Source organism: Lontra canadensis, unplaced genomic scaffold, assembly GCF_010015895.1.
Source record: "Lontra canadensis isolate GAN:19392208 unplaced genomic scaffold, GSC_riverotter_1.0 scaffold10, whole genome shotgun sequence".
Lineage (NCBI taxonomy): Eukaryota > Metazoa > Chordata > Mammalia > Carnivora > Mustelidae > Lontra > Lontra canadensis.
Window position 1 is genome coordinate 2,832,900 of NW_022631004.1, and position 13,681 is coordinate 2,846,580.

The 13,681-nt window shown below is 39.7% G+C and overlaps 1 protein-coding gene and 1 long non-coding RNA gene across 4 annotated transcripts in view; one reads left to right on the top strand and one right to left on the bottom strand.

Annotated features, from left to right (window-relative positions):
- The window catches only part of PALLD (palladin, cytoskeletal associated protein), a 409,629-nt gene that overhangs the window by 371,660 nt on the left and 24,288 nt on the right, over positions 1-13,681 (top strand). For 2 of the 3 annotated variants that reach the window (XM_032855458.1, XM_032855455.1), the window contains exons 12-14: positions 9,047-9,182; positions 12,100-12,198; positions 12,991-13,041. In XM_032855458.1, coding sequence (XP_032711349.1) covers positions 9,047-9,182; positions 12,100-12,198; positions 12,991-13,041 — 286 coding nt within the window. The remainder of the gene's footprint in view (positions 1-9,046; positions 9,183-12,099; positions 12,199-12,990; positions 13,042-13,681) is intronic. The other variant, XM_032855457.1, reaches the window with a different exon arrangement.
- On the bottom strand, positions 11,763-13,159 carry LOC116866530. The gene is made up of 2 exons (XR_004382418.1): positions 12,994-13,159; positions 11,763-12,201 (listed from the first exon to the last, which is right to left on the bottom strand). It is a non-coding gene; the product is annotated as an uncharacterized LOC116866530 (long non-coding RNA).

Here is a 13,681-nt window from a genome sequence, read left to right on the forward strand (position 1 = left end):
TGCGTTCAACAACTGAAGACTCTTCCTCACAAACTACCCAAAATCTACGCCGGGCTCTTGATAATTTTGATGGCGGGGCGTTAGCTACCACGTAGAGCATCGTGCTAAGCAATCACGTTCCTTACCTCATTTGATTCACTCCTGAGAGCTATCGCTGGCTCACTTACAGCTGAGGATTCCCGGAAAGAATTTGCTCAGGGTCACATTAGCCTCTCAACGGAGATCCGAATTCCTGACTCCAAATCCATGCTCTTACCAACGAACCACGTATCTTAGTACCTCAGATCAGGATTCTAATAACTGTGGAGAGGCTTGGTTATTAAGTATACACCTTATGTTTTTAAAATATCTACATTAACAATTAAAAAGTAAGTCTTTACATATATGTAGTAATTGAGGGGAAGGAAGACAGACACATGTCTTTGTGTCATCCATACGGGTGAGGACGTGTGAGATCTAGTGAAGAAAGGATGTGCCAGTTCTGTCCCCTGACTAACCGTAATCTCTATGTAGACTACATGGATCCTCCGTCTCAGTTTTTCTGTTTGCAGATAATAAGTACTTGTCTTTCCTTGTGTCACAGTGATGATGTGGCAGCCATTGGAAGTCTTTAAATAGAAAATCTACAAGGATAAATAAGATGACATCTACAAAAGTACATGAAAGCCTTCAAAAGAAATCTATCAGGTGTTTGGCCCATATTATTGATGACTGGCACATACTCATTTTATGAAGAGCTCAAAAGCAAGTACCATTCAGCAAAGGTCAAGCTAATTCCTACATCTCTGAAATAAACTCTGAAATCCTACTTCAGAGTCTCCTAGAATCCAAATATTGTTCAGGGAGGAAAGAAGGAAATTCTCCTGGAGAAAAAAATGAAAAGACCTTAGAATTTAGGTACTTTTCATTCTATGAAAAATTGCCCATTTGGGGATGTACTAACACGTTAGACATGAGCATTGCCATGTTTGCCTTTGGCAAGATGTATGGAGGAGCTTCTGTTAGCAATCTCTCGTTTCATAACTGCTTTCTAAATGTTGATTACATGAATTCTATATTTGAATCTGGCTTCTTCTCAAATCTTTACTAGAAAAAGCTCAAATGAATATATAAGTAGAATAAAGGAGAAGAGTTTGTATAGTAATATTGTGATAATGGGCTTCTACTGAAAGTTGAGTCAACTTGTCTGAGAAATGTTTTTCTCCCCTCTTCTTGGTTTTCTTTTATTTGGCTGCTAGGAAATGAAGTATTCTCTTGCCACAAAGAAGCTAACTGTTAGATTGAAAAAGTGGAAGTTTGTTGCTTGACACTGTTTTGTCCCTCTTACTAGGAAATGGTACCAAATCTTGTTTACCAGGAAGAAAAACACTTATCTGTGTAATATCTCTCCTCCTGAACAAAGACTAGACTGTCAAAGGTATTGGGTTGTCATACCTTTTTATCATCTTAAGTAGAAACAGTAATATTTTCTGATCTTTGAAATTCTCTTAAGAATATATGCAGTTCTAAGAGTTTAACTCAAGTAAAAGAAATATTTTCTCTTATCTATCATAGTTATTAATTTTATGGAGTAAAACATTTTTATGAGTGTTACCGCTAAAGAATCTGGTACCTCCTGCCATTTCTTAAAAAAGTAATGGAGAAGTCATGCTAGCTTTGCGGATATCTATGGAAAACTGTACCCAAAGTTAGACACTGTGGCACCAAAGATAAATGGCAATACAGACTACAGATTTTTATCTCTATGCCAGTCCAGTAACCACTATTATATGGTTACCCTTTTGTCTCCAAGAATTTTCCTTTTGCTAAATAACACATACTTGAAGAATTCACTCTTCCGGTTTGATACATGTGACTTTTGGAACAAGTTTCTCCTCTGGTATATTATGGGATCCCTCATTTGCATTCTGAATTAAAAATGAAAGGATGGCTATTTTTTCCATCATAATAATCCACATGATTTGCCAAAGATTGAATGTCCCTGTTAGGGACGCCACGACTACAAATGATGGCATCCTTGAACTTGTAGGAACTGGCAAACAGTTGCCAAATGAATCTTTTACCCTCATTTATATTTCACTGTGAATTTGTGATTATGATAGCAAATTCAGTTCCACTTATATATGTAATTTCTCTGGTTGTTTTGTCATATTTGCCAAGTGCCTGTAAACAGACTGATTACATGATTTATAAGTAGAAATACAGTGTTTTTGCTTGCCTTGTTTTATCAAAATCTTAAATATAAATGTCAGTTACCTCAGTTTTCTTAATCAGTGGCATACTAGTTCTTTTGTTCTGTTTGTATATTTAGCATTGTCCTCATTTTAATCCGGAAAAGGGTAGGCTGGTCATGCACTAAGGTTTTAAATAGTCCACAAAGATAAGGTTCTATTTCTCCTATGTCTGGGTAGCAGAGGTCGGACAGGGAACAGAGGCCATGGATGCCAGGGATCCACCACAAGGTCAAGAAGGCCACTGATAGTGAGCTGTACTCAGACTCACAGCAACACTATTTGGTTGTTGGTTGATGGCAGTTTGGGGAACTTCTGCCCATCCAGTTCCTCCAGTGCCTTTCTTCAGACAGCTGCATTCTTCCCCAAGGTGACCGGGGTCACTAGCGGCTTCTTAAAGCTTTTGACAGACACAAATGTGAACTTGACTGAATCTTTCAGTTGGGGGCAGTGAGGAGAAAACATGCCTTAGAAAGAAGCCTGTTTACAAGTTGATAAAATTCATGTATCCTTCTGCCCTCACAATGGCTGATAGTTAGGTTTACAGCTTCCACTGCTGTCACCCTGTTCCTTTACACGGTAAATCTCCTATGAGGTGGTGGGAATCCGGAGGATTTGGGAATGCTCCCTAGGAAGAACACAGTAGTTGTGTCTCTGATGGTCTCTGAGCAGTGGTACCAAGTCTCCAGGTGAATCAGATCAGAGCTTTCTCTGAAAACCAGACTGGCACTGGCTGGCACTGTAGTTTTTGTCCACCTTCACATTCTTCGAATCTGTTCTCATAAGGGAGTGCCACAAAGCCACAGTGCTATAATGTTTCATACTCTTAATTGTCTCTCTTGTATAAGTAGGCCTTTGGTTTGAAATGTTATCCCATGTTTGTCAAAAGGAAAAGCATGTGTTAATAAGAGCTTTTATATGGATGTTTTCGTGAGAGCTTGTACTCTGTAGGCATTCAGCTCTTTACATGATCTCATTGTCCCACTCTTTCTCCCCGATTTATAAGAAACAGGTAGGTGGGGACACTGTCATCGCTGTGCATTCAAGGTGAGAGTGCCAAGAGGTGAAGGGATTTCCCAGGGTTCTGGAATAAGCCTGAGCAAAGACAGAGTCATGTGACTTAGCCTGGGTGTGTTGCCCAGGTTGATCGCAGATAAATCTGATGTCTGCTATTTCTTGATCAAAGAAAACAGCTGCAAACCAACAAAACAGAAAACCCTAAGTCTTAAGGAAAAGTTGGTAAAGATTTATTTGTACTTTAGGCAGTTTCTCAAGTCAAGACAGTAGATAGTAACTAACAGGAAAGACAAAAGCTGCATTGGACTCTGCAGACATTATCTCATTATTCCTGTCTTTCTCCCATCTTGCAGGAGATAAGGGGGGGGCTTTGTCATTCCCTATCAGAGGCAGAGGCCTGAAGGGGTCGGGGGCTTCCCTAGGGTCTTGTTACTGGGTTCACTAGTATCTTCAAAGATCACCCAGAACCTTGCATCCAGTCCCAGGCAAGTATTTCCTGGCAAATTAGCAAATGAGATCTCATGGGCGGCTGTGACTGATGATGATTCTGTTGAAATGTCTGCCCCTGGCACAGATCAGAATCAGACATCCTCATCTTGGATGGCTCTGTACCAAGTAGTGGTAGAGTACACACATATGTGTAAGTTTTTTCTTTAGAGAAGCCAAAAGATAACGTGAGGAGAACTTAATATATTTACAAAGGCATCTATTTTCCTTCAGGTATAAGCTCAGGTTATCCACTTGTACTCTAACAGCTTTGGTTTCATAATAAAATTGTTAGAAAAAATAGAATTGATATACAAAAACTCAGTTTGTGTATCTTGGGCTCTTTTATATATTAATTCACACATTACATTCTTGAATATGAGGGATCCCTAAATGCCAGCATGTTAATGATTCTGCTTACTATGAAATTTTGTGGACTTTAGTCACTGTTAGAGATCAGTGAATATGAGAAGAGAGTAAGAGGACTTTCAGTAATTAGAAAAGTTCTTTGGCTGCTAGATAGGTACATTACCTCTTAAATCAGTGCTGTACTCTGGAGATCTGAGTTTCTGGAATACACTGACAGAACTGACCTAGAATAGTGTATCAAGGGCAGGATGCTTTCAAGATTATTCAGTAGCTAAGAAAAAAAAAGAAAGAAAGAAAGAAAACCTCTTAGGATTTGGTGGTGGTTGCATCTGGAAGATTTTACCTTCCATATGCGTGTGTATATGTTTAAGATGTTTTTACCCCCCAACCACATGAATATTATTTTAAAATGGTAAGTGACTTACTCTTGAAGCTAGAGTAAACAGATCAGTAATATTTTTTTGCAGAGTTGGGCTGAACTGTATATATACTGAAGTATTTATATTCAGTGTGGTAGGCTTGTATGAATTGTTTACTGGTTAAGATCTGCTTCTGAGTATGGGTTTTTGTGAAGAGTTCTGGTTTTAGTAACAGTTTACTTTGAGTAAGCATTTAAGCATTTTTATTTTTAATTGTACAAGCCATCATGAAAGATTATCTCTTTGTCACCAAGTATTTTTAAAATTTCCTAATGAGTTGTTGCTCTTCATTTATCAAAAGTGGTCCCATTTGGGAGAACCAGCCACAGCGATTTTACTTTAAATTCCAAAAAAGAATTAGTTTTAGAGGAAAACAAACTCAGTTGCAAAAACTTTGCCTCAAAAACTTATAACTATTTTTCTTTTCTGTTGCCTCTACCACAAAAGAATACTCCACTTTGGTTTCTACTAGAACATTATATACTAACTCTTAGCTCTGTGCTCAGTTTTAACACAGTTGCTTGAAGTGTTTTCTGAATTACGTTAATCCAAATGAGATACTCTGAAAAAAAGAAAAGGTTCCATATTAAAATAAGGCTGAGAAGTACTGTATCCGGTACCTCTTTTCTCAGGGTTCACAATGCCCTGGTGACCCTGCCAGGCCCATTCAGACCTGTGACCTTTGCACCACCTCACTGTCCCTCTAGGTCTTCACACTGTCACTTGGGCCTCAGCGTAACATCACTTCCTCAGACCTGTGATTGACTGCATTGTGTAATACAGTCACCCACTCACACTCCGTCCCTTCCTAGCACTCGACACCTTCCTGCTGTGTCCCTCCTTCCACCCTTTTACTTCCCGACTCTGCCAGAAATAGAATATAATTTCTCTAAATACAGTCACTTAGTTTTGTTCAACATTGTATTCTGAGCACCTAGAACAGAGTTGAACATGAGAAGCCAATCAATAAAGGTTATTTGCACATTTTCGGAAACCAGTCAAGAGTTCTTGGTATCTTTTTAAACTCCTTTCCCTTTTTCATTCTGTTCCCCTCAGCCAGTTTCGTCTCCCTGACCGACTTCCATACTGGGCAGTTTCCATTGGCCTCTCCAGAGCCACCCTTCGTTTGCCAGGCACTGATCCAAGTGCTTAATATGTAATTAGCTAGTGTCATTTTCCTACTAATCCTATGAGATATATGTTCTTAATACCTATGTTTTACACTTTACAGAGGAGGAAACTGAGGCATGTAGCCATTAGTAAATAGCCAAACCACAGTGTTTGAGGCACTAAAAAACAAGACACAGTCTCCCTTCTACACCTTTATTCCTGCGGAGTCTGAATTCCTTCTCTCCCTATCTCTACTCATCTGCATCCTGGTCATCTTTCAGGATTCCCTCTTTCATAGAGTCTTCTGCAGTCATGCTAGCCAGAACTCTCTTCAACTTTCTTAACTCCCATTGCACCTAGAATTACTAAGACATAGTTTGTTCCTTCATTTATTCTCCAACTTGATTCTCAACCCCTCCGAGGTCAAAGACCACCCTGTAGGATTTGATCTTCTCCTTGTCGTGTAGAATGCTTTTTAGACTATAGTGATAACACTTTTGTTTTATTACTGTTTTTCACTTTTGTGCAGAGAATTTCTACTGCACAGAATTCCAAGATGTCATCAGGTGACACAGTCACTTATCTTACAAACCAACTATGCAGTTACAGGCTTAACAGAATTTGTATTGATGTATTTGCCTAGCATTGTACCTTAGTATATACTCAGTAAGTAGTTGTGCAGTGACTGTTAGACATTTAAAAATCTTTCAATTGATTGATTTGATTTCAGTGTTAATTGTTCAGAATGAAGAGAATATGTACACCTTAAATTCTGTGAGTAAGAGAAAATAATGTCTTTAGCAGGAAATAGAGATGGAGTAAATGCTCCTCTAATGCTTGTAAGCTTTCTGTGTTTGGGGAATCCCCTTGTTAAAAGAAATATAGAATGACCAGGGTTTTTTTGAGGGTCAAAGAGTAATTTTAATTGTACTCTTTGAAACAATAAAATGCTGGGTGGCAGGAACCCAAACCAAGGTGAATGGCTTCTCTATGAATTGTCCCAGAGCAGTCATTCTTAAGTTCCCTAAAGAGTCAAGTATACTGAGAAATGCTTTTTAAACCACGGGACTTATTCTGTCATGAATAGACAGGTGTTTACTTGTTCAAGAGGACTTGTGGCTGTCTTTTAAAAAAACAGTTCTCTCTTTCTGTTGTTTAGATGATCTGTTCTGGCCTTGAGAGCCGCCCTTTGCCCTTTCTTTCTTATTTGTGCAAAGAACACAGCTCTCAGTGTATCCTGCCTGCAGAGACACTGAAGCTTCTGTCTCAATGGCTGCTCGTTATCACATAGCTGTGCAACTCGTCTATGTTGTCAAGCTTAAAGTAGGAATAGGAACCCGTGTGTTCCCAATATATATAACACAGAGCTGGCTTTCATTTTATATTTCAGGTGACTTCAGAATACACCTTTTCTAAGTTCACAGAGGTTAAGGCTTTAGTCAAATGCAGCACAGAATTTTATTTCCAAAACTGTGTAATTTTTATGTGTTCTGAGCCTTTTTACATGTGGTTTGATTATAGATGGCTTTGGGGCAATTTTTCTTGCCTAAGAGGGGAAGGCAGAGAGAGGTCAGAAGAGAAAATAGAGGGGTGCCTAGGTGGCTTAGTCGGCTGAGCATCTGCCTTCGGCTCAGATCATGATCCCAGCCGGGGTCCTAGAATCACCCTGAGTTGGGCTCCCTGCTCAGCAGGGAGTCTGCTTCTCCCTCTGCCCCTCCCCTCCACCCTTCCCACCCCTCCTCTTCCACCCTCGAATAAATAAATAAAATATTTTTCTTAAAGATTTTGTTTAGGTGTGCCTGGGTGGCTCAGTCAGCTAAGCAACTGCCTTCGGCTCAGGTCACGATTGTGGACTCCCCGGATCAAGTCCTACATCGGGCTCCCTGCTCAGCGGGGAGTCTGCTTCTCCCTCTCCTCTGCCCCTTTCCCTCTCCTTTGCTCTCTCTCTCTTTCTCCAAAATCTCTAAATATTTTATTTACCTATTTGAGAGAGAGAATGAGAGAGAGAGAGAGAGAGAGAGCATGAGAGGGGAGAGGTCAGAGGGAGAAGTAGACTCCCCGTGGAGCAGGGAGCCCAGTGCGGGGCTCAATCCCGGGTCTCTGGGATCATGACCTGAGCTGGAGGCAGATGTTCAACCAACTGAGCCACCTAGGTGCCCCAATAAATAAAATCTTTGGCGGGGGAGGGAACAAGAAGTGAAGATGGCTATACATATGTTCACTTACTCCATTAACGTTATTTTCAGGTCTGCTATTTGACAAGCATTTTGATTAACCAGAGGCAGGGTGCGAAGAAACAATTAAAAAGAGCATATATTAATAAAGTTTGATAAGTGCTATGAAGAAAACAAACACGGTACAATAACTAATGGGTAGACTTGGCCAGCGTCCTCCTTTCCAAGGGGACAATACACTGAAACCTGCAGGCTGAGGACATTGTCCTGAGAGAGTAAGGGCCAGAGGCGCCAGGCTCAGGAAAGCAGACACAGAATGCACATTTTTGTTGACGGATTGTATGGTTCCAAAAATTGAGGTTGTAAGTCATGATTCCTATGGCTCTTAGTGGTCATGTGTCACAGCTTCACCACCCAACTCTTAAAAATCAAGATCAACTTCCAGGCAGTACGATACAACAGAGTCTGACCTGGTTTTTCATATTCAAACACAGGATATCACAATATTTTCTTTAATACCAGGGTTTAACACCCTCCATTTGAACTTCAAAGCAAATGACTAGAAAAGGAGGAACCTGGAAAAGCTATCAGGGTATTTTCTGCAGTTCATGTGAGAAGACTCAACTAGCAGGAGATCAAATGCACCTGGTTTATTGATTTACATAGCAAGTGTGGGGTCAGGCGGCTCCACCAGTAGGTCACCTGGGTCCCAAAAACATAATCAGGGCTCCGGGGTCTCTTGTCTTTCCAAGCTGTCATCATCAGCATGTTGCAGGTTCTCCCCTTGATCTCAGTGTGGATGTAGCAGTGTGGGGCATCACATTTTAACACTGTGGGAGCCAGTGAAAGAAGAGGGGCACTTCTTCCTGCGTGTTGCTTTTTAGAGATGAGACATTTTTCACTAGAGCACCTCACCCTTTCCAACTTCCATTTCCCCAGTCTCAGTGGCCAGGCTCCATCACCTGCCTCTGGCCACACTAACCACTGTCCACAGGACCGTGACCATTTGACATAGGTCAGTCACGCCTGAATTTGGGGAGGCGGTCACCTTCTCTAAGCACACTGGAGAGTGAACCCCCACAAAATCAGGGGAAGTTCAGCAAAGAACCGGGGGAATGGACAGGAGCAGCACAGACCTCAGGACTCTCCGGTATTACTAATGAGAGCGGAGTGCTCCTCGGTCACAGGATGCCCATGTGCCTGACAAGTGACCCTAGTGCCTTGTGCTTTTGTCCTGCAGGGGATTTCCAAAGAAGGCCAACAGAACTGCTAGAATAGCTTCTGATGAGGAGATTCAAGGCACAAAGGATGCTGTCATTCAAGACCTGGAACGGAAACTTCGCTTCAAGGAGGACCTCCTGAACAATGGCCAGCCGGTACGCAGAGATGGATTTGGGGCCTGAACTTGGAATAGTAGCTACCCACATCAGAGAGCTCGTCCTTCACTTTGGTTCTTGCAGTTTGGCCACAAAATTGATTTCATTTACTCTAAATCTCAATGTTCTTCTTAGTGTTATGGCCTGAATCTGGGGAAAAGGGAGAAAGGGGAAAGGCTTCCCTCGACTTGGCCCCCACTCTCTCCTGCCATTCATGAAAACCATTCTTGGAGTGAAGTTGGCAAGTTGCAGATAAAGAGGAAGGGCTGATTTTAAGATGGGTACTAAAACAAATGAGGAACTGCAGCATTACAAAGAAACAGGAACAAATCTGGGCTGGGTAGGAGGGGGAAGGTGTGCTCTGGAATGATCTGTATCTACCAAAAGGAGAATGTGGATTCTCTGACATGTACGCCTTCTACACAAAGGCTGTCTTTACTGAGGAAATGACCCCTGAAGTCCAGTACTGTTCTAGTAGACCATTACTAGATACTGATTTGGTAATCTGAGAGAGTAACGCTTGTTTCACAGTATTGTTCTGCTATCTGTACAGTAGATCTGGTAAACAATGTATGTATATAAGATGTTTTTGCCATTGGACTTCAGTATTTCCTCATCAGTTGTTTCTTGTTTTTTACTGGCCCATCCTCTTATCACATCTGAGTATTTTTAAGGGGACAGGAAGAACAAGTCTCGTAAATAAGGTTTTCCAGGTGAAGGAAAGGAGCCTTGTGTGGCTTTATTTTGGAATTATCACCAGAAAATTTGTCCGGCTCTTAAGCAGAAGAAGAAAAAGGCCTCTTTGTGGAAAAGCTCCCTCTCAGATACCTTTTTCAGAGTAGAAAGCTCTCTATGTTAAGTATGTTTTCTAGGAATTTTAATTCTCACACATTGATAAATAAAAATGTGAGAACAAACTTGTTTGATTGGAAAGGTGAAGGGTAGAGGAAGGGTGCTGAATGCTGCTTTTAATTATTAGGGCATCCTAATCTGAGTTCAGGAAGATTAAAATTCTAATGAGATCTTGTGTTGGTCATTCATTTCATTGAGAATAGAAGATTTTCACAAAGGGAAAATATTTTCTCCCTGAAACAAGTAATTGCATGTGTAAATGTGCATACTCTGGAAGTTTTCCCTGGCTCTGTCAACTAAAGCCTTTGAAAGATTAAAACAAATACTTATGGGAACTTACTCAAGCCAGGTAAAGGCATTTCTCCAGTTTTTTGGGTCTCTGTTTAAATATTCCTTATGGACTAAGAATCTCTTGCTCAAAGAGACTTAAGACATCTATAAGCTGTTATATTATACTATGTATATTATATGTATATCTATCTGTTTAGCAGTGAACGACGTTCACAATGAGTTCCATAGATTACCACATTTGAGAGTTTAAAAGGACAACTTTTTCCTAGTGCTGCATATTATTCTATTCTTACTTTTGGCTTCCATAGACAGGGCTTGGATATCCACATGGCCTAGTGGTTTAGAAACAAAATTGAAGTAAATTTGGCTTTTAGTGGTAGCAGGTGCATTCTGGCAGAGGACTAGGTATCAAACTGGTACTTCTGCTTATAAGGAAAAGAGTGGAAATTACTCCAGTCCTACCTCTGATGTTCATACAGTTCTCCATGAAAACATGGAGAAGGCTTTTTAAGAGAGCAGGCATTTAAAACTCTTTTTGAAAATCGAATTCAGTGATTCTTTAACCGATGTGAGAAAATTAAATAATAACATACTTGGACTGAGACAGTCCATGCACCAAAACACATACCTCTATCCTGTCTTATCCTCCACCCCTTCTTTAGTAAATGAAATTATATGACCTTCAGGACTATTTGTCATTTGGCATAGACTTGTTTCACTTCCCGGTTTCGGCTGGGACTAGAACCAGCAATTACTGGAAATTGTAAATTTATTCAACATATTTTCCTGATTAGAGAGTTTCCAATAGAATTTGCATCTATGTTCAAAAGTTTGGAACTTTACTGAAATAACTTCTGTATTTTTTTAAGATCCTGCCTTACTAATTATTCTCTATTTTGAATCAAACACTTGTTTATGGGACAGAACTCTGAAAGTTCTTCTCAGACCTGTAATTCTAAGGCATTTTAGAACCAAAACTCAAAGGCAGGAAACAGCCCAACAGACAGAACAAAAACGTTGGCATTTCTTTTGTGTAAGAATGGCCCAGCAAATATATTTTGGCCAAATCTAGAGTACTGGCTGCTAGATGCAAAAACATTACCACTTTGTTTGCCTGATGGGCAAGCAGTCTTCCTCCGAGCAGAATCTTGAATTATGGATACTAGCTTTGGCAAGTATCTTTCACAGTCCTTTTGCTGATTCAGCCATGTGCAATCATTCTTTGGGGACTATTATATTTGCCTACATTCACCTGCTACACAGCAGCCTGGGAGGTGAGGATCCCAAACAGAGGGGACCCTCACTGCCAGCTAGTCTAAAACTTCCCTTATCAGAGGCTTGGAGCAGATACACTGTCTCGAAGATTGTTGGGATGGCAATAAAAATAGCATTTCCTTTAAAAAATATTTTGCTATTTGAGTATCTTTTTTCTCTATATGCATCCTTAAGGATTAGCATTTGACAGGTATTTTCTTTGTGGTTTCTGCTTTGTTTGGTTATTATATTCACCTTAAATTTGTGCTGTATCAGTTGGTGGCTCTCGAGAGTAGTTACCCCACCTCCCAACACAGGATTAAGCCACTAAGACCGGAAAGGGAGGTGAGAGAACAACTGAACAACTGAATGAAACAGACTCCTTTTATATACAGGTATCTGAAGGTTGAGAGAAAATAGTTACAGAAAACACCAAAACTCATTTTTTAAAATTCCTTATGAGGCAGTATGTAATTGTGAATTTTCTAATTTTGTATTTTCTGTGACTTGCTTTGTTTAGAGGTTAACATATGAAGAGAGAATGGCTCGTCGATTACTAGGTGCTGACAGTGCAACTGTTTTTAATATTCAGGAGCCAGAAGAGGAAGCAGCTAATCAGGTACTGAGTTCCTCTGGACTAATTAGAAAAATAATAATTATTCTCACCCCTCTCCCCATCCTCTTTATGGACACTATTCTTGGGATCAGTTCTGTGAGCATTAGAGGGCAAGTCAAAGAAAAGCAGTATTAATATCACCAATCACTCTCAGAGCTGATATTTATTGAACACATAGCATGTGCCAGACAGGTGTGTGAAGTGACTGGTGAGAGTTATTTCAGTCAGGGATACCTGCCCTTTTATCTTCTTATTGGTCAAGTTTTTTCTCCTTTCAAGTATCTTTCTGTTTTTCCTGTCCTGTGTTTTAATGCAAAACAGTTTCTGGGGAGAAACATATTTTTACTGAAACTGTGTGAAACAGGTAGTGAATTATTTCCAATTATATTCTTAACATCTAGTCAAAATTAAAATAGGTGTATAGAAAAAATGATGTCTTTATTTTCCCTTACATATACAGTTAGACATCACTAATCAGCAGAAAACCTGAATCACTATTTTTGTTCCCCGGCTACACTCAAGAAAAAATCCCTTCATCAATTTGATGTAACCTGTTTTATAATCTCCACTGCCTCTGCTTGGTTTCCAGATGTAGTCTCAAGATTAAAGAAGGCATTTTAAAACAAGTTTAAAGGATCAAGTAAACTCTCATAGATGTTGAAAAATAGATCTGCCTTCAATTCTGAAGACTTTCCTGCATTAAATATTGCTACCACAAAAATCTCTTAAACTAGAAATCTTGCTAGATTTTTATTTCCGTTATTAGTCTTCACTTCTTTTTTTCTACCATTACAGGACATTGGGTCTCCTCATGCTTCTGTAGGGAGTCCTCTGGATGGTCAAAAGGTTAAGCTTTCATCTTTCTTCCCCTTCCGGTCTTTCACTGTATCTGTTTTCTTGTGTTCTTCCTTACCTGTGTATCTGTCTTTACTGCCATATATTAATTACAAATAGTATGACCAGTGTCTATTTTTATTTAATATCAGATGAACAAAATTACTGCACTACTGTGCTTTTTGTCATATATTACAAACTTGAATTTGATTCTGTCACTAGTGAATACTCTGAACTGTAAATCATTAAAAGCTTCTCATTTGTTATACCTTTCTGGGGGGAAAATATGCTAATTCTTAAACTGATTAATTTGATAGTAATTAAAACAAAAAACTCCTATATTTTTTGCAGTTTTATTTATATTGTTGTATTTCTTCCCTCAAGACAATAGTTTTTTAAAGGTGAGGCAGCTTTTTTATGAGGAAACCTAGCTAAAGAGAGTATTTTGCAATGAGCTGCCTTGTTTTCATTGTGCTTTATAAGCAAGAGAACTGTAGGACCCCCCTTAATTGCCAAGGGATGTTGATGGCTACTCTGCTTTTGCCTTTTTAATCAAAATTTTGACTGAACTGTCAATTCTGTTTTTCTTTCAAAGAGGCTAGAGAGTAATTCCTACTAGCTGCGAAGCCAAAGGAGGAGTTCAGAGGCTATG